Here is a 24,127-nt window from a genome sequence, read left to right as displayed (position 1 = left end):
GCCTTTTATTTTTTTGGCAGGTTCAAGAGGAGAAGAAATCTCAGAGGAAGATCCTCATATCGATATAGCTACAGTTCAAGATATGCTTAGTAGCCACCATTACAAGTCCTTCAAAGTCAGCATGATCCATAGGCTTCGGTTCACAACTGATGTTCAGTTAGGTAAATCAATTTATGCTGTAAGGCCAAGGAAAGTAGAGCAGTTCAAAACTTCAGCCACCTGAAAAAGTTATCTGCCCACACAGGTGCATTAAAAATGCCCAATCACCACATTGTCTAGTTGACCATACAATATAGTGTTTAATATTGCTACTAATTGTTTACAGTCAAAAAGATCAAGTTAACATCATAAACCCACATACACTGTGTAAAATGGAATTAAATTAAAGGGGTTTTGGTTGTTCTTCCCCACTTGTCAGTCTGTGCTTCAGAGAAGTACAGTAACGGCATCTTTTCTCTCAAAATAAATATGAACTATGTCTCGTTTCTTAGCCCATTGGTTGACAATACTTAAGTATTTGTATTACCATCAATCAGCTAGCACAAATTCCCTGTCTAAGAAGGCCATTATTTAGCGACTCTTTTCTCTGTGCTTTCCAAAGCAAAGGTTTTTGCTGACTAAACATGCAGATTAATTTTCTTTTCTTAAAATCAGTCCATGCTAAATTAAGGAAGTTTTTTTATTAAACCAGTAGATTTTAACGGTGTTCGTGGAATGGTAAAGTGGAATAGAATGTAGCTAGTGTTCTGTACAGCGTTTAACATTAGCCTTTCTAGCTTTCTCAATGTTCTGCAAAACCTGAAGGCTGAAAGATGACAAGATTTTAATAAAAAAGCTATTTACTAATTTTGAACAATAATAGGGCTTTTATAGTCTCTGGTTCAAATTGTGGAAATTTGATTAATGATGCATGGATAAGTGAACTATAATACTCTTGCAAATACTTTATATTAAAAATGATTCAGTACTAAAATATTTAATGCTGAAATGCTTACAAAATATTTTCTGTATTATTTAGTAGCATAGTTATAAGTTTGAAAATTTCTCCATTATTTACTACCATTAGTCTCCTTATTACTCCAATTCTGAACACGTAAAAAAAAAATCATATTCTCCTGCAAATATGTACATTGGATGCTTTTTCAGTTTATTTTGAACTGTCTTGTTAGGGAAGGATTTATATGCTGGTGTTGAAGTAGGACAGTGTTAGGCATGTTTTCTGCTCTTGAGCAAACTATAGTTTGCTTCCAGTGAAGTTTGACTCACTGTGTCTGGAAGCTGTCAGAAATGAGAGCTTGAAAAGGTCATGACAGATCACTGAAGATAAATGGTTAAGGGAGAACAGCTGTTACAGGAAACAAATGGCCAAACTTGTTTCGTAGTGAAGGGACTGACCCCATTCACCAGTGTATGGACCATAAACTTTCCTTACTCACCTTCTGTAGCACCCTGTGCATGTGTCTATTTTTGATGGCTGCACAAATTCCAGTATGTTTTCATATTCTAATTACGTACAAAACAAAAAAACCAAAAACCCAGTGAGGTGTTCAAGGTATGAATAAATGGAAAATATCAAAAACTCCCAAGTAAGGTCATAAAAACTCTATGTATGTGGGATTTCTCCTACTGGAGCCTTTTCTGTTGTTCATGTCTCAGTGCTTTTAAAAGTAAACATTAACGGTCAATGCTGTTTAGCACTAATGGGAGTTAAATGTGTTAATTCTCTTGCTGTGTGGTGGTAGAATGGGCGCCACTGAATGTGAAATGTCAGAGCCAATACATATAGTAGTTTGTATTTATGGATTTTAGGGCATTCAGTGCCAAATAGCTTATGGCTGGTCAGCTACAATGAGTTTTCTTTGTAGCATTTTTATTTATCAGTCATATTACATATTAGCAGTAGTTAAGTGACAGTTTTCCTGGAAAAACCTGTTTCCTGAGGGTACTGAGAACCTAAAGTCATTAGATGACTTCGTTTATCGATTGTATTGATTACTCTCCGTGTACTGCAGGAATATACATACTGGCCAGGAAACACTGGACTGTACAGTGGCCACACATAAAAACATCCTTCAAGATTGAGTAGGCGTACCGATTCCATCAGTACTCCCATTTTAAGTACAGGAGATCTCCCTCAAACTGGTAAAACCTTTCTAAGGGGAGGGATATTTTTATGTGCAACAGGGCCCCAACAGTAATGAAAAAAATCTTAGCACAATTTTACATTTGTTCTGTTAAATTTGCTAAAGATAGCAAATGTCCCTTTTGTTGGCTGGTTGATTTGTTTTAGATAATAGTGTAAGTGTCCCTGAAGGCTTTTCTCCCAGATGGTGGGAGACCGTGGCCTCGCTCAGTTATGTTCACTGGGTGACTTAGACACCGGCCCCAGTTACTTATTTCTTACAAGGGGGATCCCACCCTTCGGGGTTTCCTTAAGTCTCTTCTGATGGGGGATCAAAAGGAAAGTTAAATGTCCAGCACACTCAAAAATAGTTTTTTTTCCCCATAACCAGCTCAAAGGGAAAAAGGACAACAGTGCCATCTTACTTCGGGGCTGTCTGTGTAGCAGTCTTCAAGGAGTCTTTCTGGCTGGGCTGTTGAATGAGGTTTGCTCTGTCAGGCCTACCCTAGGGGATCGCTGCACTCCAAGTAGGAGTGGGGCGGAGATGTCCTGGGTGGAAGTCTCTCCTGTGGCTTCAGGAGTCACTTCAGCACTTTCCTGATCGGGGTGATCTCTTCCTCCAGCTGACTGCAGTTTCCTCCCTTTTAAAGTCTGCCTCTCTACCATATCTGGTTGACAGGGTCAGAGGGGCAGGGCTAGCCACGCACACAAGGCCTATCTGACACCTTCCTTGGCAGTGTGGGGTCTATACACCCTGTCACAATAGGTTCTATGCGTTCGTATATAATGTAATAGATGCTCTGCTACAAAGAGTTTATGAAATTTGGCTATGGAGTAATGCCCCTGTCTAAAATTGCATAGCTTTATATTTGTAACAATGTACTTGTCAATAAGTCCATTTTTTTAATTTTTTTTTTTTTTTTTTAAACTATAACTGCCTGTACAAAGCCACCAGTAAGGAAATAAACATTTTAAAGGAGCTGTTTTGATTATGTAAAGCAGGGCCAGCATTAGACTCGTGGTAGCTCAGGGCAGAAAGTCAAACCCCCACTGCATGGGGCTGAAGCCCAGGGCCCTGAGCCCTGCCACCCGGGACAGAACCCAAAGCCTGAGCAATGTAGCTTTGTGGGGGGCCCCCTGTGCCTTGGGGTTATGAGCATTTGCCCTGCTTACTACCCCTAGTGCCGGCCCCGGCTTTTACCTACAGAAAAACAGCTGCTGTGGCACAGGGGGGCCGTGGAGTTTTTATAGCATGTTGTGGGGGGCCTCAGAAAGAAAAAGGATGAGAGCCACTGCTATAAGCTACATTCTGTAAGTATCTGTGTATCCTGTCCTTGGGTTTTCTGAGAAACGCTGCACCTTGTAAGGCCGGTGAGAGAATCCGGTTCTGGATGTATCCAGAGAGCTGAGAGGAATGGCCAGGAGTGTATACACCTGCGTGTAATTCTTATTGATGCTAAAAGGAGTTATATAAATATAGAGGGAAGCAATGACCACTCTGTGGCTGACTTTTTATTAGAGTTGAAGGCTTTAGTCACAGCGGTCACAGGGTCTGGGGTTTTATGATTAACTTGTGTTACATTATAATGCACATGTACTGTATTGTCAACATTTCTACTCCGTTTCCAGCATGCGGTAAGGAAAAGATGTATTTATTTGTGCACTATGTTATCAAAATTAAAGGAGGCATATTGATTTGAAAAATTATTGCTGGTAAAGTATGTTATTAAAATGGCCCATTCCAGACCCTAGCAAAGAAAACAGCAAGAACAAAACAGTAGTTCTGGGTTGTTGAATCTGTACCATTTGTTTTGATAAAATAGCTGCATTAAAGAAAATTGGAAAGGAATAATACATTTCACTTGATTGTGAATGTGACTAATTCAGACAGTAAAGCAGAAACTGCATAAGCTTTATGAACTAGCTCATACTCTATGGATTTTGGGTTCAAATACATGCATACTGGAGCACAATAACACAAAAAAAGATAGCACTGACAAAGAATGTGCTCCTGTGGATGTGTGCAGGCTAAAGCAAATGATGCCGAGATACAGAAATAATAGATGAAGTATACAGCAACAATTTGCAGATAAAAATAATAGAAGTTAAAGTGTATTTTACATGATAAAGGAAAGATGAAAGAGGAGGAAAGTCTGTTACATCTGAGATGGTTACAAAATCCATGCGTTGTGAAGTAGCCTCTGTTGAAAAGATTGATGCAATGGGGAGTGACCTTGGCTTGGAGCAGGAGCTGGTGATGTATGTATGAGCATCTCTCTGCTAAATGGACCCAGATTTGTAGCACTAATATACATGGAAGCCCAGAACCAAACTCAGTATGGCAATAAATCAACAGCCACTTTGGGTGTCATTTCTGGTTTATATTCCACTATTGTTCTATCACTTTAATTCATGTCACAATCATCTGTTCATCTGGAACAGTTTTATATAATTTTCCAGTGGAGTTACCTGACAAATCCTATCAAATTAACAAGGTACATTAACAATATTGACTGACTGTGTGAATTCTGGAGTTGCAGGACCATAGAATGAAATTTTTAAAAGCTGTTTCCAGTGGCAATGATATTTTGTTTGCTTTAGGAAGGGAAGAAGAAAAGGGTTATTTCTACATAAAGGATTTGTACATTTATTTTGTATAACTTTTCTTGACTTTTTTGAGCATAAAAATAAAAACTCTCATCAACAACTTCAAATATCATTTTCTTTGAGAGGCTAGAAAATGTTCAGATTTTGGACAATTATTGATTACATTGAAATAAAAAATAAAACTGGGTTATAAAATGTTTCTAGAGTGAAATCTTCTAAAAAAGTGGATCTCCTGATGTAGTTTCAGCCTGCTCAAATTATCTAGGTCTAACACTTCTAGCATCAATTAAATTCTTGGCACTGCCTAATTGAAATATGGTATCTGTGATGTGAGGGATGTGTAAGGACAAATTGATGCATTTGCTGAATCAAAAAGTAAGAATTGTTTGGCATTCTGTAAACCATATTGTAATGACCAGGGTTAAAACGAAGGTTATTTTACATTGTGTGCAAAGGTCCGTAGCAATATGCATGCTCTGTGCATCTGCCTTTTGCTATCTGTGCATTTTGGTTTTATAATTGAAACAGATTTGTAAGTATCAATTGGGGTTTCATTTTTGAGAAGGGAGAGGTAGAGGTTTTAGATAGTTTTAACCTAGTATCATCTTTTTCTTTTATCTCCTGTTTAAATAAGTTTTCCTTACACTCTAGCCAAACCTGGCATAGCATTTCCAAAGTAAGTGACCCAAAGGCCTTAGAAGGGAAATGTTTATCTCTGCTAGTTTCCCAGAGAAGCAGCAGCAACACATTATAATTTTAAATACTTTTTATACGCTTGCTCCATTTTCCCTATTTCATTGTGACCTTGACCTATAACTCATGACCTAAAAATGTAATTACTTTTAAGGCTCCACACAGGCCTCCCTAGGAAAGGCATACTGAGATGCTTGTTCAGTCATGTCAACAGAGACTTGTAATTGTAAACTAACCAATGAGCTCCTGTACTCTTCAGTGCAGCGTGGCAAGGCTGTTGCTTTGTAATACTGTGATAAAGACTGCCATAAATTACAGTGTGTATTCCAGGGTAGATTCCAGCACAGTGTTAACTCTCCTTGCTCCTTTGGTGTCTCGGATCAAAGGAAAAGGCTGTTCTTTCACAAGTTCAGAAATAAAATTTGAAGTGATAATATAGTTAACATTTTCTACAGTCACTCTCAGGATTTGTCTATTATAGGATTCTCTGTTCCATGTGTGTATCTAGGTTCACCTAGACACATAGTAGTGTAGTAAGCAGTCATCTGGGGAAGCCTATGCCCAAAAACAGGCACATTCTGTGCCAGGAGCTACAGAATCCATTACTTGCTTTCCAAGCTGCCTTATTAGGGTTGGCTCTAAATTGCTAGGAGAAGTGTAAAAATGTACACAATCTCCAGGACTGGACACCCTCCTTTGGAAGAATCTGTTTGGATAGCAAACAAGGTATTGATACAATACTACCAATAGATGTTGTCTTTTGAGATAGTAAATATATATAATAGTGGTGATTAAAAAAACTCCAACACAGGAGGTCTCTGTTTCTATAAACCTTAGAATCCCTTTAGCAGCCGCTCTCAGAACAGTTGTGCTTACATATTTGTGAAATGTGTTTCCTGACACTACTTTTTTTGCTATAGTGCTTCTTTTTAGCAAGCTAGGAGGGCAACATACAGGTTATGTATACAGTTTGATAATTACTTTGCTTTTGGCTTCAAACACTCCTGCTCTTTTGAAAAGCCCAAAAGGACAATATACTTTGATCCTACATACGATTTATAAAGTGTGTCAAATGGTTGATACGAAATCACTTACACAATCCACTGTTGTGGCTTTTTATTCCCTCTGATTCTCAGGTATCTCTGGAGACAAGGTAGAGATAGACCCTGTTACTAATCAGAAGGCCAGCACTAAGTTTTGGATTAAGCAGAAACCCATTTCGATCGATTCTGAACTCCTCTGCGCCTGTGACCTTGCGGAAGAAAAAAGCCCAAGTGAGTAGTGCTTTTTATTTATGTTCTCTGCTCTCTCCCCCTCTCTCGCTGTATGTGCTAGGTGCCAAGAGAATATATTGCCACCATGTCCTTTTCTTTCCATAGGTGTGTTTTATTCATTATATGAAATTTCTTTATATCGGACTTGGTTGTATTATAGTAGAGGGTGTTATGTACAGATATCATTTTAACGAGGGCATTTCAGTGCTACTTACTGTAGACTGAAGGTCTGACCCCATTTAAGTATTTCTTGTCCTGGCATCAGTATCCACCAATAGTGTTCCATCAGGAAATTGCTATTTCCTGTGATCCAAGGTTTAACCCCTTGGCTGTGATACATTTCCCAACGTTATTGCACTTGCACTTGAACTTTTATTGTAGCAGCCCTGTGGGTAGCAGCTTGAATGAATTTAAAGTACACATGTTCTTGGAGGTAGATTTTCATCTCAAATGTACACAGCACATCCCAAAATAGCTGCAGTCCTGGGGTCAGTACAGTTGAGATCATGACCTGACTCAGAGAATTCAGTTTCAGCAAAACAGTGGCCATATTTAAGAACTAGGGCAGTAAGTGATTTCTTTGATAACCGGAAAGCATGCAGTAGGAAACCAAGTGTTTCACCAGACAGCAAAGTGAGGTCTGGGTTGAGCAAAACACAGGTTACGAGTTTAAGGCCTGAATGTTTTGGTTGATTGCTTTGGTTGAATGCTGCATGGTGGTATTTATACTATCGATGATTTAAAGAACTAACAGGACAACAAGCTGTTTGTGCACAGGCGAAATATAGATAGTTGTTGATAGTGACCCCAAATCATGATGCAAAACGACAAAGAAGTTGTATGTATGTATTATAGATGTTATGACATACGTGCTTTGTTTGATGGTAGTAAAAGACCCTTAGCGTAGCAGTGAGAGAGAGAAAATGTAACGTGCACTTACTAGGGTAATGAGTTTGTCGCATTACTTTGGAGGGATGAGAGTTTGGGTGCACAGATTTCATTAAAGATTATGCTATTATCCTTGGAATCGCCACTTCATTCGCCTCCCCTGTTTCTGTATCTCTGGTCAAGCCAATCTCTTTCTCCCCCACCCTCCAGCAAGTTGTCACTGTACTCAGGGTGAGTGTGATCCTGAGGTACAGCTTCCTTAGTGGCCAGGCAGTCTGAAAATCCGTAGCCTTATCTTCAGAGTACTCCAGAGCAGAGCTTTAGCAGCAAGATTGGCCGGTCAGCAACAGGTGTGACAAAATGTGCAATTCTTGCCAAAATCCTTGAGGGCTTGACTTGCAGCCAGGTGTCAGCCCAGCTTCATAAATACACTTATAGGTCTGCACCCACAATTTCAGTGGCAAAAAACTGAGGTTTCAAAATTGTACACATTCCCAAACACAAGCTGTGTCTAAAAATCCAGTCCTGAAAGTCTAGGTTTTGGTCAGAGAAGTCATGGCCTGGGTACCACACTAGCCTAGCAGGTGTCATTATGTCCCTGAACTCATTTAGCTTCCAAAAGATCTCCACTTGGTCTACAAGTGAAATGATGAGGAGAGTCTGTTGGACTGTCAGCGCTGCAGAGGTAGCACATGCTGCTGCTGGAAGGGACGCTTGTGCCCAACTACAACAAACTGCAGCTCCCTCCAGAGAAGTAAGGAGCCAGCAAGAAGATGGCTTGGAGTGGCGGGCATTGGTAGGAAAGGCTGCGGATGGGAGATAGCAAAGACACCTTTGCAATATTGGAGATTTTGATTCTCTCTTTCACATGACAATCCCTACAATTTCCATATTAAAATAGAGTTTATCTACTTTTAAAGGGTGAAAATAATTCTTTCTTCTTCCTGAAATCTGCACCTCTACCAGGTCCAGTAAAGATGTCCCAGAATGCATTATTTTAGAGCAATACAAGACACTTGTGGTGTGACATCCCAGGATGATACATTCTGGGGCACTCTTAGTGGCAGATCAGTATCTACTGAATTTTAAAAGACCAAAAGTTATTTTAGCAGAGTAAAGGAATGAAACTCACTATATTTCCTAAGTTTTGTCTGTGATTTTTATCAGCAGAGTGATATATGTTTGCAGCTGAGTTTACATCAAAAATTATTCTTGGGGCTTCTTAGAATGAATTATTACAACGAAAGAGAGGCTGAGAAAAGATAAGGTTTTTGAGTTCTGCAATATATTTTGTTTCCATGTTTTTATCTCTTGTAACACAAGCGTGCTCCATCTAGTCTTTCAGAAGCACACTGCAACATATAACAGTGGTTGTACAGTGCCTTACAGTTATATTGTGTGAAAACATATTGGATGTTTTATTAAACTGACTGCTCTCTGTAGACATTAGCAGTTGGATTATAATGAAGTTGTTCACTGCACTGCTAGACTTACCTGTCATATCTCTGAACAGAAAGAGAGGTTTCTCAAAAACTTCCAACTATGGCCAGTTTTTCTTGTTAAAAGTGTGCAGATAACTAAAATGGCTACTGTTACTGTGTCTTGCAGAGTATGGAGACCCTAGAGTTTGCAGAAATAATTCTTTGAAAAGATGTCTAAATAGCAATAGGGTATAAAGGGTGGGGGGGGGGGGAGAAAAGCTTCCTTTCCTTTCAACTCAAATGTGTCTCTCTCTGAAGAAAAAAAAAAAAAAAAAGAGTACTTGTGTCACCTTAGAGACTAGCAAATTTATTTGAGCATAAGCTTTCGTGAGCTACAGCTCACTTCATCGGATGCATACTGTGGAAAGTACTTTGCTGTACAGTACTGTAATACATCGGATGCATACTGTGGATGAAGTGAGCTGTAGCTCACGAAAGCTTATGCTCAAATAAATTTGTTAGTTTCTAAGGTGCCACAAGTCCTCCTTTTCTTTTTGTGAATACAGACTAACATGGCTGCTACTCTGAAACCTGTCAAATGTCTCACTATTTCCTCATGTTAAGTATCCTCACACCTTCTTGTCAACTGTCTAAATGGGCCATCTTGATTATCACTACAAAAGTTTTTTTTCTCCTGCTGATAATAGCTCATCTTAATTAATTAGCCTCTTACAGTTTGTATGGCAACTTCCACCTTCTCTGTATGTATATATATATCTTCTTACTATGTTTCCATTCTATGCATCTGATGAAGTGGGCTGTAGCCCACAAAAGCTTATGCTCTAATAAATTTGTTAGTCTCTAAGGTGCCACAAGTACTCCTGTTCTTTTTGCGGATACAGACTAACACGGCTGCTACTCTGAAAACTGTAAGGTAAGTTCATGCAGTGAAGATTTATAGCCATACCCCCGTGAGTGGTAAAGGACATGGAACTTTGCAACTTTAGAGATCAGGTTTTTGAATATTTACAGATGAATTTTGAGAGTTGGGGTAAGGAGTTGAAACTTTATCACAAGTTCACAAAACTTAGGGCTGCATCTAACTAAAGTCAATGTGCAAATGCATATAATTGTTTTGAAATAGCTTCAATATCTAGTTTTCTGTTAGTGCTGGGTATGTCTGAGAATTTTTGTGTGCCCTTGTACTAGGCCAGGGTTAGTGTCTTATTTCTGAATTAAGTCAGGCCTCTTGAATTCAAACAGGGAGAGGAGGCAATGGCCTTACTAGTTAAACCCAGTACCATTAGAATCTGCAAACACTGTATAAAGTGCTTGTTTAAATCAAGTTCAGTCTGATTATCGCAAAAGATTCTGCAGGTTTTGAATCTTGAAAGGAAGCATCCTATCATTAAGAAATAAGATTTAAACCTTAATAAAGTAGCTGTCATTTTTATAGCTGAAAAGAGCTCTGTATCTCAATTAAGTGTACATAATATAAAGTCTTAAGGAAGCAACATAATAGGTTTAATACAATTATATCCCCTTGCAATAGTGTAATTTAAAGGAAATCTGATTATGTTATTGTCTTACATCATTTGAACACAGGTAAAACTTCAGTGCCACAGACCCTTGCCTATTTTTAAAAAATGCACTACAGACAATGTGTGGGTTGTGATCGATGCATGCAGTTGCTGTCCCTGTTAAGGTTTAGGGTTACCAGGTTACCACAACATCTACAGAAAGAAAACATTGATCAAGCACCGAAGCTTTGAGGGGATTAGTAGTTCCAAGAAAGGCCTTTTGGTAGAATGGAGGATAAATTAGTCTGGTAAAATTGTGGTCTCCAAATTGAATGAATCTTTTTTCCATTGCTAAGTACTTGCCAAGATCTGCAGAAATCTGTTTTATTTGCTAATTAAATTCAAACTACTGAATAATGATTCTTTATCATCCTATTGTTTATTAAACTGAAAGGATCGCTGTTGTTAGATCAAGTAGCCTTAGTACTCAGGTAGGTTAAACACAAGCATTCTGTTCTGTAGGTCACAAATATATCAGTAATTTCAAGTTGTAATGTAATTGCCTGCGTTGCACCCTGCAGTTTAAGATTTTCTTTAAATTCCTATTCCATTGTTGCACTGGGGCTTAACAGAATGTTAACCCGGTAATAGACATACGGCCTCCCCATTCTATGTCTTGCTATCGAGCGGTTCTGCATGACTAGTTAAAGAAGATGGCAAGAAGATTAATGAAAGCAGCCTGATACAGAAGGGGGTAGTTACCTTTGCAAGACTTCTAGCGAGAAGATATTAGAGCTGAACCAGAGCTTGGCTTTTTCTTTATCCTGTGACCTTTGAACCTGCCTTACTGTGGATAGCTGCCAACAGAGCCGACATTTTGATTGATGTTGCTACACGAGTCAGTCTTTCCCATTGAATTCCACATCTGCACGAAAATAGCTTTTCCAGCAGAATTCATACTGGCTGTAAGTGATAGCCAAATTGATGGCTGAAATGCTTTTATAGTTTTCATTTAAAGCTAAATGTATTTGATGTTTTAATTAGGTATCATGTTCCTCCAGATTATACACATTGCATAATATTAAATGATTTTATTGTTGGATTATGAAAGAACTGTATTAGAAGACCAACTAAAAACCTTAATACAAAGCATATAGAATGTTTTGTTTAAACAAGTGTAACAGCACACAGAGTTCTAAACAGTTTCTCACTTTTGTTTAAATGGAATGGAATGTTTGAATGATTTCTTTTAGCCAATGCATTCTTGCCATGAACATCCTGTGCTCAGATCTGCACCCAGCACCTTGTCAGCAAGTTTATCTAATATCTAGCACACTGGGCCCTGGATCCCTTCAGTGGAGCGAGAGTAATTACTGGAGCTGTTTTGTGAATGATGTTACTGTGAATACAATATTGCTTATTTGCCGGTTACCAGAGCTATGGTCCTTTCAGAGATAACACAGTACCCACAATACATGGTCCAAGGCTTCTTGATCGGATGAGCCAGAGGTAGGCTCAGCTGAGGGGAAGTTTGCAAAAAATAAGTCTTGAGAAGACTATAACTGTAAGAAATAACAATTGTAATTCAACCTGGACACAATTGTTTGCACCCATAAAATAGCAGGGTAGAGATCTAAATGGGTGCAAGTGCAGGTGTGAATAAGTGCACATGTGATATTGTATCTGCAGGACACTGTGGGCTCAAATCATTGGAGGCTAGGTGGGGACCTGGATAAAAATCAGAGCTATCCTAACGTACAGACCAACTGCGCTCCATATGTGGCATACTATAGGTCAGAGGCTGATGCTGCTTTTATTGTACCACTGGAAATGCCAGAAGGTCACCCATGTAGGATTGGCATTAATTGTGTAAAGCTTGATCCACCAGAGAAAGTGGTTGGTTGCAAGGCAAATAATAGGATTTTGTCCATGTCTACGAATTAATGACTGTCATGGACAGCTATTTACTACAGCAAAGAATGGAGATTCAGTTTGCGGTGAGCAGTTTGTGATGTGTGATCTATTTCAGGTTATAGTTCCGTAGTTATAATATTGTAACTGTGGATTGTTAATTTAAGGGTAACTCTTTATTAATAAATTCAGCCCTGTGATTTATTAGTGTACGGTAAGATAAAGTCCTGCCTGAGTACAAAATAGAGCTTAGCTTTAACTCATTAAATACATCCGTTATTGAATAGCCTTCTCATAAAAGTACTCTGGAGCCCAATCAGGACGTGCATTGCCTCATCCTTTTAACAAATATGTTTCGTAGCCCTATTAAAAGGGGTCTTCATCTATCCTGTCAAAGCTAGTCTGCTGGGGTTTTTTAGTTTAATTACACTATCCAATTAAAACTCCTTGCTGCATTTTGATTCGCTTCTCCTTGGGCTTGAGTGGATATGACATTTACAAGGCTCGCCTTTCAAGCAGACAATAGCGTGATTGATGAGGTGCAGACGCAATGAAGGAGGCGATTGCCATGTGGAAGCACTGCTTAGTGCATTTTGATTTATTTATCATCTCTTTCCAAAACAAGGTTGCTGGGGAAGAGGTTTTGGGCAATCCTGGGTTCCACCTCACTTTTCATAGTTCATGCAAAAACCTTTATTAGATTTCTGCCATTGATGTAATTTCTGAAAGGATAAAAACTGAAAAAATTCCCCATGTGTAAATAGCTAACACAATGTGACTTTAAAATGGTCACATGCAGCACATGTTTAATTGAAGCTCTGCTTTCAGTGATCCTGGAAAGGTGGCTTCCACTATAGTAATGTTTCCTTAAACAGACTGTAATGGAATGTAAAGGGCCTGAGTTATGGAGAAAGTGTTCTCAGAATACACAGGTCCCCAAAAGAACTGAATAAACCAGAGAAAGTACTTTGTATTAGTGGGCATCATATTATACTCCGCTGTCCTCGCTTACGTAACTCCTTGTCAAGAGGTGTACTTTACAGCAGGCATGTTGGGTGACCCACTGGCCCACTGCAGTGAACGGTGGAAGTTTGGCCATTGACTCCAGTGGGGCCAAGATTTCACTCTGTTGTAGTCGTTGCTTCTGAAATATGACTCTCCTTCTAACAGATGCACCTTTCCAGGGTGGGTGACTACATCCAGTTAAATAAACTGAAGAGCTGTCCAGATTATTATTATTATTGTTGTTGTTGTTATATTCCATATTATTGTAATACTATAGTATTGACATGTAGTAGCTCCTAGAGGCCCTGTCAGGGATGAAGGCACCATCGTGCTAGGCATTATACATGGATATAACAGAAACACAGTTTGTGCTCCAAAGATATTAGCTTAAATGGGAAGATTGCTGGGGAAGATAGGTCATATCATTATTACATTTGAAGTGTTTTAAATACTCTCTCTCTCTGCTTTAATTCCAGGCATGTTTACTTGTTTATATTTAACACTTTATGGTCCCTTCTAAGTTAGTTTTGAGAAAAAGAGAACGCAGGGTTTGGTCCAGTTATATTAGTAACTTTTGAAATAATGAAAAACTTTGATAATGTCAAAGTAGATCATAAATATTTTTTTTGACTATTTTATTTCACTAATAACTTTTAATTGTTGATTCCTGCCTTCTGTCCCTGTAATGACAAATTTCAGAGTAGCAGCCGTGTTAGTCTGTATTCGCAAAAAGAAAAGGAGGACTTGTGGCACCTTAGAGACTAACAAATTTATTTGAGCATAAGCTTTCGTGAGCTACAGCTCACTTCATCGGATGCATTCATCAAGCACTCATCAAGGTATAATGAAAATTTATCATAATTTCTTAGGTTTGTTTCTGTTTCCTCAAATTCATGAATATTATGTTATTTTTCACCTAACTGGTGGAGAACTTGTGCAGCTCAGATAGTGCATAATTTTAAAAAGAGTAAAATTGGCAGTTGTTGGTAACATCTGAGCTCTGGGGAAAAAAACATTTCTGCTCAGAGTAGAACTGGTGAAAAATTGTTCCTCAGAAAAGGGCTTAATGTCTTTTTCTGTCAAAGTGAAAAGCTTCTTTCTCTTATGTGAATGGAAGCAAGATGTATTTTACAAAGCTTTCATATGTTTTTCCAAGCACAACTTGTATTTTCAAGAAATTCTAGGAAAAATTTCCCAACTACTGTAAAAACTGAAATTCTTCAGAATTTCATGGCACTGCACAGTCATTCCAGGAAGTGAAATTTGACAGCATGTCTCAGCTCTAGAATGTGAACAGGATCATAATAGAATGTTCTTTAAATAGAACATATGTAAATAGCCATTTGTATGAGTCTAGTATATTTTCCTCTTCAAACATGAGGGGATACAATGAAAATGTGGTGGTAACACAGCTGACTCCTGTTGGGCCAAACCAAGCTCTGAACATCTCTCCGTTCTGAGGGATTTGGATGTCCAGACGTGAATGCTATGGCTCTTTAGTGTTTAACATTTCATTCATTTCTCTGGGATCTCAGGAGAAGGGAAGGGACGGGAAATGCTAGAGACAAGGGGCTGGAGCAGAATATGTTCATTTCATTGAAGGGCAGCCAAGTCTTATTTAAAAGAATTGACTGTAACCAAGCTGTTCATAGGAGGCCCATGCTATCTGAATTCTACAGGGTACGTAGAGCTCATCTGTCTTCAGATGTTCTTTATATAGAAATGTAAAAATACTGAAATTTGTATTGATCTCTGAATTACTCAGCGTGACATTAGGAGGGGTTTAGAACTGTAGATCACATATTTAAGTACTCTTGGAAATGGAAATCAATCCATCCCTCACAATTCATAAATTCCATCTGGCCAGAATAGTAACAAAACAAAGTGCCAGTTGATTGTTTCAAAGAACTAATATTTCACATAGTGAACAGTATAATGTGGACATGGAAGCACAGAAGCATAATACTGTAATGTGACTTTCTAAAGGAATGTTTTGGGGGGCTGTTGTCCTCTAAATCACCTATCAGAGAATATAAACCCATGGCATTACCTATATTGCTGATTATACAAATACTTTCCACAAACTAGCCATTGGGTGTTTATACTAAAATTTGGAGATAACTAGAGTTGCCATTTTATTAACCATATATAGTCCCAAATTTCTGGGGTTTCTTTTAGGGGCATGAGTCCCTTTTGCTTCACTCTTTCTGAAATTACCGGTGTCTCAATTGGCGAACGCTTTCTGAAGCAGGAAATCGGGCTGCAGCCCTGACTGATGGAGCATGAACGAAATGTGCTGCACCTGCAAATGCTCCAGCCGGCTGCTCTCGGGGAACAGGCCTCATGGAACAAGCTGTCGTATGGTTAGGTTGCTATCTCCACCTTATAGTTCTGGTTTGTGTTCTGTGCAGCCCATCACCTTTTGTGCTGGGCTTTCTTATTAATTTTCTCTATTTCATGGAGAAGCTCAGTTCGTTTTATGGTGTTTTCAAGAGACCTTCACACCACAACATAAACTCTTTGTTCTCAGGGTAACCAATTACTTGTTTCCATCTTAGCTAACATGTCTCTTTTTAAAATATTACTTAGTGCTGCTAGTAGAAACAAGGTGGTGGTGGTCATAAAAGCTAGATCTCTCCTCCTTGTGCTCCTCCAGGAGGTCTTGGGGGCAGCCAGACGTCTCTGTGGTGATGGATTGAACTCTGCCTCCTGTTACACAGCACAATAAAAGTGTTATTGACATGTATTGCTCTGTAATTGTCGTTGAAAAGGCTGACTCTTTAAAATCCAAAAGTAAGTGCTTGAAATAAAGTTCTATGTTCCGCTTCTGTCAGCTGTATAAATATTGCAGCTGAAAAAAAGGAATAAATCACGGGTTTAAACAAGAGATGAGGGTGCTGGGGAAGGTTTCCCTGTGACGCTGGCCTGTTTTCCATATTTCAAGCAAGCCTATTGTCTCACTAATTTTTTTAATTAATATTCTGCTGTATAGTGTGATTGCTTATCATCTACTCTTGTTAATATACTGTAGGACTGCAGGGATTGAGAAAAACACGTTCCTAGTGATTCTTTTAATTCTTTATATAATATGTAGTTTGTGCCTCTGCAATACAGAGTTGAAGTAGCAATTTAATGCTGCTCCTTCTCACTGAAGAGATGGGTGCGTGAGCAAGAGAGCGAGAAGAGATGTTGTGTTTGCAACTTGCATCTGAACCCATTGTGCATATTCACATGTGTTTTGAGAGGAAAACAGGAGGAAAAACCCTTACATGGGTGGAAGGAGTTCAGGTCATTTGAGCTGGAGACAGGGTAAAGCTCACCCCCACTCCCGTCCCATCGTTCCAAATGCAGGCTGCTCTGCAGGGAGTTCCATACTCTCGATCCACTGGCGACACCATTGCTCCATCCTCAGCCTCCTGAATTTCCCCCAGGAGGGCCTCCTGCAGCCGTCCCCTGCTCTCTGCACAGCAGAACTGCCCCACTTGCCCTGTGTTCAGACCCATCCGTGACTATGGGACCGTGGAGGATTTAGCTTTTAAGCAGTCTGTGCCCTGGGACTGTGGGATGGGCCAAGTGAGCAGGGGAAGAATTAATACAAGTTTTGATACATTGCAACTACTTATTGTTGTTAGTAATATTTGGTGCCTGGAGGTCCCAACCAAGATAGGAGCCCCGCTAGAGTACAAGACAGTCCCCTGGTCACACAGCAGGTCAGTGGCAGATCTGGCAATAGAGCCCATGTCCCCTGATTGCCAGTCCATCACCCTATCCACTGACCGAGCTTCCTTTCCCACTACAAAATGGGGTTGAGCAATCATTTTGTTTGTATTTGAGAACTGTTCAAAGGTGCTTTGAACACCCCAGAATAGTCTGTCTGCATGATCACAGCCCATTACCAGGGAGAATATACCATTGGGATAGGAGAGAAGCAAACCTAGAATGAGACATTCCAGGTGGGCTCGTGAAGTGACAGTTCCAGGGAGGACCAGTTTTGGTATATGCATTCTCAGGAACTGTGAAGAAGACTAGCCCATTACCAGCAGTGAATAGAGCCCTTTGGATCCTTGGCCTGTAGTTTCTGCCATATTTTCAAATTCCAGTGTGTAACATCACCTTGTACCATAAAAAGCCATCAACACTGATAATTTACAAAGTTATATCCTGTCTCCATGAATAGTGTGTGTGTAGTTGCACTCGTAGAATGTTAAAAGATGCTGAATTCAGTCCTTAGCAGTAGCCAGCCATGAATGAATTAACACACCGATTAGCCTGTAGCTGAGACTTCCAGCGTTTTTAATACCACCAAAGCTTCATTCGTCAAATGATTTAAAGTTTTTTTAATTATTAGCCAGTTTTTCAATAGAGAATTTATATTCCTGATTAGTGCGTCATAATGGTGCTTAATTAACATGCCATGATAAAATACTGAGGTCTCAAATTTGTTGGCCAGGGTTTCCTAGCATATATCAGTTGATTTTTGAAGATCTGAAGAATTAGATAACGTAAATAAGATTGCAAATAAGGCTTCCTCCGGGAAAGAGGTGAATTTACAGTAATGTGGCTGTTACTTTATGGATTAGTAACTTTGACCTTTGAACTGAATAAATTAAATGAAAACTGATGAAAAAGCTTACATACAAAATCCATTGAGTTTTAATTTTGAAACCATTCATGTTCATATGGTAAAGGACATTTTGCCCTCCTGTGAGTTCTGCCATTAGGACATCTGCCCTGTTCACATTAATTTAAAGGTCACCAGCTTCCATGCCATTCCACTAGGCCAGCCACAGAGATTTGCCTACCTGCCACCAAAATGTTGCCAATTTAATCTATAAAACTCTTTCTTTGGCTGAGCAGGGGTTAGGCCTGTCAGTCAGATGGTACATTAGTAAGAAGTATGACTAAATTTTGATTTCAACTATCCTAGAATAAAGAGCTAGTGTTTCTAACTGGGAAGATCTGTTTTGCAATATCATTGCTACAGAATTTTTTTCTTTAAAATTACAGTACTGTTTTTTTTATTTTTACAGTGATAATTCTGGGGTTAATTGGCCTTTTATCTTAAATATAACACTTATCTTCTACATGTGATGATTATACAGTGGGTAGTTTCATAAAGTAGTTCTAATGTGGTAATTTAACTGAAATATAGTCTAGGGCTGAATGGGACCTAACTATCCATTTGATAGATTTTTGCATTTCCTACAGTGGGAAAATGAACTTTATTGAAGAGAGTTCAGCTGCTCCTGTAAGCCACCACTTGCCTTAAATTGAAATGACATGAGAAGCCTGTCAGCATTTCATTACTTCCTTCTGCTGTGTGGATGGTATGCTAAGATCACCATCTGTGGTTTTCTTCTGTCGAGCACACGAGCTTTGCTAAAACTTTAGCGAAGTATTGTGAACACTGTATTTTTTATCTTTCCAGGTCATGCAATATTTAAACTTACATATCTAAGCAATCATGACTACAAACACCTCTACTTTGAATCAGATGCTGCTACCATCAATGAAATTGTCCTGAAGGTAGGTATTAAAATTTAATATAATCCAGAATTCTAGGTGTTTTATCGTTCGTTAGACATGAAAACTGAAAATATTCAGAAGGTTCTCAGTGCATGTGGATAATGCAAGGCATAAGCCATGATGAGAGGCTTTTATTTGGTTACCACTGAATTTTCTGGACTTTGTATATTGGATCCATTTTTCAGACAACCCGACAGCAGGCTAGGAGTGTATACAATATATTTTGCTATAAGCACTGATGTAGCTCATAGTCTGGAAGATGTCAATTCTCTGTGGAATTGGAACCTACCAAATTTTTACTTTGTTAGGTAGTTTACCTTTAGATTTGTGGTGTATATTTAAATATTTAAGATACAAATTAACCCTTAAGAAACCGGCCAGTCCAGATGCATGTACCCTGTGTTTTAGATCCTTCTGGAGTTTCTCTGTCATCTGTGGATTTTACTAACCAGGACATACAGTACGACTGCTAAACTTTAACTGTTTGCTTCCCATATCCTCCTCAGAATCATTCGAAAATATGTTAGTGCTGGTAGCCGTATAATCAGTCTTCAGTAATTCCCCATGAGAACTTTGTTTCCCATGTTAGTCAGTTTTAAATCCAAGCCCTGCGGGATGTGGCCTTGTGCCCAATGACTAATTTAAAAAAAATACTACCAGGCCCTTGCAATAGTCCCTTCTTTTGGGGCAGATATTCCTGTCTGGCCACGGTCTGCTCAGTGCAAGTCCGGTGGGGGGAGGCAAAGATGGTTTCAAGTGACCTTATGTTCCCCCACACTGGGGCTAGCCAGGGCGCAAGTTGTCCCAGCTCTAAAGCCTGCCTGGCTGGCCAAGAGACAGTTATGGGTGCTGAGGGTCCTGGGGCATGGAGATATCCTGGTCAGACTCCTTTTCTTCTCTGAATGCTGGGAGCTGTGGGAATAGGGGTAGAGTAGGAACTAGTACAGTGGTTTTAGGTCATGGGAGGATCCCCCTGCGCAGAGAGAATTCGCAGGGCACTGCCTCCACCAGATTTCTGGTGGCTCTGCACCCAGAACAGCACAAACCAGACGCAGCAGGACTGCAGCTCGGTCCCTATGATTGTTGCTAGGGCCACCGTTTGTGTTCTGATGAAAAGTGCCCTCTGAGTGGATGGGTGACTGGGAGCCTAGTCCATGCATGAAGATTACAAGATTTGTCAGTAAGCTCTCACTTCAAGCACATAAGCAGAGTTGATTAGGACTAAAGAAGTGGGGTTTTTACCCACGAAAGCTTATGCCCAAATAAATCTGTTAGTCTTTAAGGTGCCACCGAACTCCTCGTTGTTTTTGTGGATACAGACTAACACGGCTACCTCTCTGATACAAGAATCTACAAGCATTTTATGAACATGGAGTTTAGCTTCCCTGCCCTGCAGCGAGGTTGCTAAATAGTTTATTATTATCTCCATTTTACAGGTGAGGTGCCTGAGCCCACACAGCGAGCAGTTTATCCAACAGAAAAAAACTTCAAGTTATACCTGCAATTAAATAACTGAGCAATAGGAATCAACTTCACAGCAGTAGTGGCTTAGTTTAATACAAAGGTGGAGGAGTGCTTTATGATGGCGCTCTCTGAACTGCCTAGTGTATACTTACACCAGATGAGGAAAGGGGGAACCCTAGCATTACTGGAAACAGTGAAGTTATTTAATAGTTACTTTCAAATAGCTTCCTGCAGTTTCTCAGCGTAGTTAACAAAAGGAACTTCCTCTAAGTAGAGATGGGGAATATTTAAACAAAACTTCCACTGCACTTCAGGCTTTTCTTAATAGCCAGTGTTAATATTATTCAAAGATTTCATGAGGACTCTAGTAGAATTATAAACCTGGATTTGACATCAAAATAATTTTCATGGTCACAGATTGATTCCAGGTTTATGACTTCAACACGGGATCAAGCAGAGAATTGCAATTCTGGCAGGACAAACTTCTCTCGTTGCTCATTTAACAAATGTTTTCCCAAATGCATGTCTCAATACAAAGAGAACAATTTTTCCACCCTACTATTCTATGTTTTAATAATATTTTATCATAACGGTTTGCTTTTATTATGACTTGTTATATGCTCAGGTTGATTTACTTTCCGAAACAAACCATCATAATACTGTTGGAAGATTAAACTTAATTTTCTGCAGTCTATTATTTTTGTAGCAATTTAAAATGTTAAGTGATAAATTTTATATGCTATTCCCTATGCTTAATAGTATTTTCTGTGTAAAGGTTATGGAAGTGCTAAAATAACTGACGTGATAAAGCATTACCCTAAAATATGGGTTTAACTATTTTTGCACTAAAATTTTGAACTTTTACATTGGAACTTTTATCACTACTTGTCTTAAATTAAACGATTCCACTCCAGAAGTCTTGATATATCCAGGAGTATTAATATATTTTTGGAAGACTAAAAGGACAGACTTGATATGGGTAAAATGAAAATTCAGGACACAGATCTTATTGAACACAATAATATATTACCTTTCTGTACCTATGTTGTAACTTGTTTATATAGAGCATTTTTCTGTTTCATAAATAAGTTTTCAAGTTAAGCCTTTATTTCTTTCTCATTCTGCAAGCATTAGAAGATGCAGAGAAATCAGACTTTTCAAATTAGATTCTTTACATGATCAAGTGACAAAGACTGAGGCTTTATTGACCATGAAAACTCGCTATATTTTTATGCCTTAAGCTGTAATATGCAATGAAAGTGAAACACTCTACAGTGCATAAAATTGTGCAAGTTTTAAGCCACAGCGTATTAACCAGCTAATGGCAGACCAAAGGGCATTTTTATCTTTTGATTCTTGCATTAACCTTCCATTAAAATTATCTATGTGATTATCAGAAAGCACTGGAGATAATAAATTTAGTGAGTAGTAGGCTTGTTAAATATCATTTAAAAATGCTTTCATCAAGTAATATGTGCCAAAATACATGGAAAGTATGAGATTAGCTGAGTATGCAAACATCATAAAGAGAGACTGTTTTGTATTAAAGCTGATAAAACCTTTTATTGAAGCCTAGTAATGTATTAGACCAGCGCTGGGAGTCTTCATGACTTACTGCATTCATCTGGCAATTTGGCTAGCAAGTGGCAGAACAACAGGGATCAAGTTCTGTGAGCCTGTGCGCTTTCATTGTATCTCCTGTAGCCCGGGGATGGTGGAAGACTGCAAGCAGTAACATTACACAGCCATTCCTGTAAGGTGACAAGACCGGAGGGTCAGCAAGCCCAAAATTAGAAGAGTACTTTCTTGTCTATGGGGTTTGACTGTTCTGTGCCGTTCCTACCTTGTTCTTTTCATTGGCTTCACTCTGGAGATGGGTTTAAGTGAATCATTGTTCAGTGATGTGAAGGTTTGTGTGTTCTCAGGACATTCCACCTGAATGTGACTGAAACTAAATTTTGTTATGTGTTTTCCAGGTTAACTATATTCTAGAATCCCGAGCAAGTACAGCCAGAGCAGATTATTTTGCTCAGAAACAAAGAAAACTGAGCAGGAGAACAAGCTTTAGCTTCCAGAAGGAGAAGAAATCAGGACAGCAGTAATGTCTAGCCTAGAGCAAAAAACTGTCCGCACAATTCGAAGGAGAAGCTCCCAACAGCCTGAGACAGGTGGGAGCCAGAACTATAGAGATCTTGCTGCCAACAGCCAGGAGCAGCCAAGGAAGAGAATCAGTAATACACAGTTTCTCATGATGAACAGATGACCCCACTTTGGTTATGGGAAGTCTCCCTTACGACAAAAACAAAGAGCCATATCAGCCAGAAGGAGGGGACTGTGCCACTTACGAGTCCTTTGATTAGAAATGAGGAGGATGTAGGCTGGCATCGTTTAAGAACTATATTATGCACAATCACAAGGAAAGATGTGGTTACAAATTATTTCACAGCCCGGCAAAGATAAATTCTATACATCTGTTATATACACACGCGCGCACGCGCACAGGTACTGCTTGTGACATGATCAAATTTCTAAAAATGAAATGTATCCATTTTTACTGTTAATAAAGGTGTAACCTTTCTCCAGGTTTATCTCATGCACCGTTCTTTTGAGGGGTAGAGTTAAGCTGCAGCCTATTTCGTCTCTTGTTTGCGTCCAGGGACAGGGGTGTAGTCACTGCACACAGTGGATTCTTGAGGAAATGTTGATACAGCCAAGTCTGGTTTTTTTTCAAGCACGTTTAGCACCTGCATTTTTCTACTTTGAAGACACATCTTGTTGGAAGTTATTTACCTCCAGTAAACTTTGTGTTTTGAAAACCATGGCAGCTTTTCTGGAATGGAAGGCCAGGAATCTTTCTTCTTGGAGATGGGGTCTCCAGGAATTATGAATTGCTGAATCAGCAGTGAAATTCCTGCTCATTGGGCTGGGTTTCTGGTCTGTGTCTCTGAGAGTTTTCACCTGAGGATTGAGAAATAACTGTGCTTTTTCTTTTGTATTAACATTAGTAAACGTTTTATAAATAGAAATGAAGACTTAGTTTGTACTGGGATTTGTAACTGTTCCAGTCTTCCCCATCTCTACAGAGTTGGGTGCCATATTTCTGAGGGTAGTGGGAATTGTAGCTGCCCTTTTGTTTTCATTTTGGTTCACCAGAAATGTCTTTTATGAATTTCTGTATGTTAAAGACAGATAAGAGCTCTGTGAACCTGTTGTTCTCAATTTTGTATCAAGTGGATGCATATGGCTGTGCTAAGAACACTTGGCAGGATTCTGCATGTAAGAATGAAGAAAAACCTCCTACAGAAATCTGCAACACAAACTGATTTCTGCTGGTTAGACCAAATATTTTCTCCATGTTCTGCTGCCTTGCAGTGAGATTGACCTACAGACCATTTAACATGTTAGAACTCCTTTCTTTGTTTTTGTATTAACAAATTTTCTTTCTCTGAGCCTTAATGTATAGTTTAGGAATAAACACTAAGGCAGATAATTCTATATTTTGTCATTCATATGGTGCATTAAAGGTCTCAAATTTCTAAACTTTTAGCTTGTTCCATGGGAAGAACTGTGAATGAAACCCCTCCTGGAAAAGCTGTAGAATAGCATTTCCCCTGCATGAAGCATTCTGATCACCCTTGCTAGCTGGCAGAAAAGGCCTTTTCGTACCATGTTACTTTGACTTTGTGGAGAAGTAAT

The 24,127-nt window shown here is 39.1% G+C and overlaps 1 protein-coding gene across 1 annotated transcript in view; it reads left to right on the top strand.

Moving 5' to 3' along the window:
* The window catches only part of MAPKAP1 (MAPK associated protein 1), a 160,021-nt gene extending 136,221 nt beyond the window's left edge, over positions 1–23,800 (top strand). The window contains exons 9-12 of the mRNA XM_074973648.1: positions 21–161; positions 6,559–6,696; positions 18,870–18,967; positions 22,408–23,800. Coding sequence (XP_074829749.1) covers positions 21–161; positions 6,559–6,696; positions 18,870–18,967; positions 22,408–22,533 — 503 coding nt within the window. The 3' untranslated portion in view covers positions 22,534–23,800. The remainder of the gene's footprint in view (positions 1–20; positions 162–6,558; positions 6,697–18,869; positions 18,968–22,407) is intronic.
* Positions 23,801–24,127: the final 327 nt, after the last annotated feature.

Source organism: Natator depressus, chromosome 16, assembly GCF_965152275.1.
Source record: "Natator depressus isolate rNatDep1 chromosome 16, rNatDep2.hap1, whole genome shotgun sequence".
NCBI lineage: Eukaryota > Metazoa > Chordata > Testudines > Cheloniidae > Natator > Natator depressus.
Note: the sequence above shows the minus strand (reverse complement) of the source record. Positions and strands in the feature narration are given on the sequence as shown.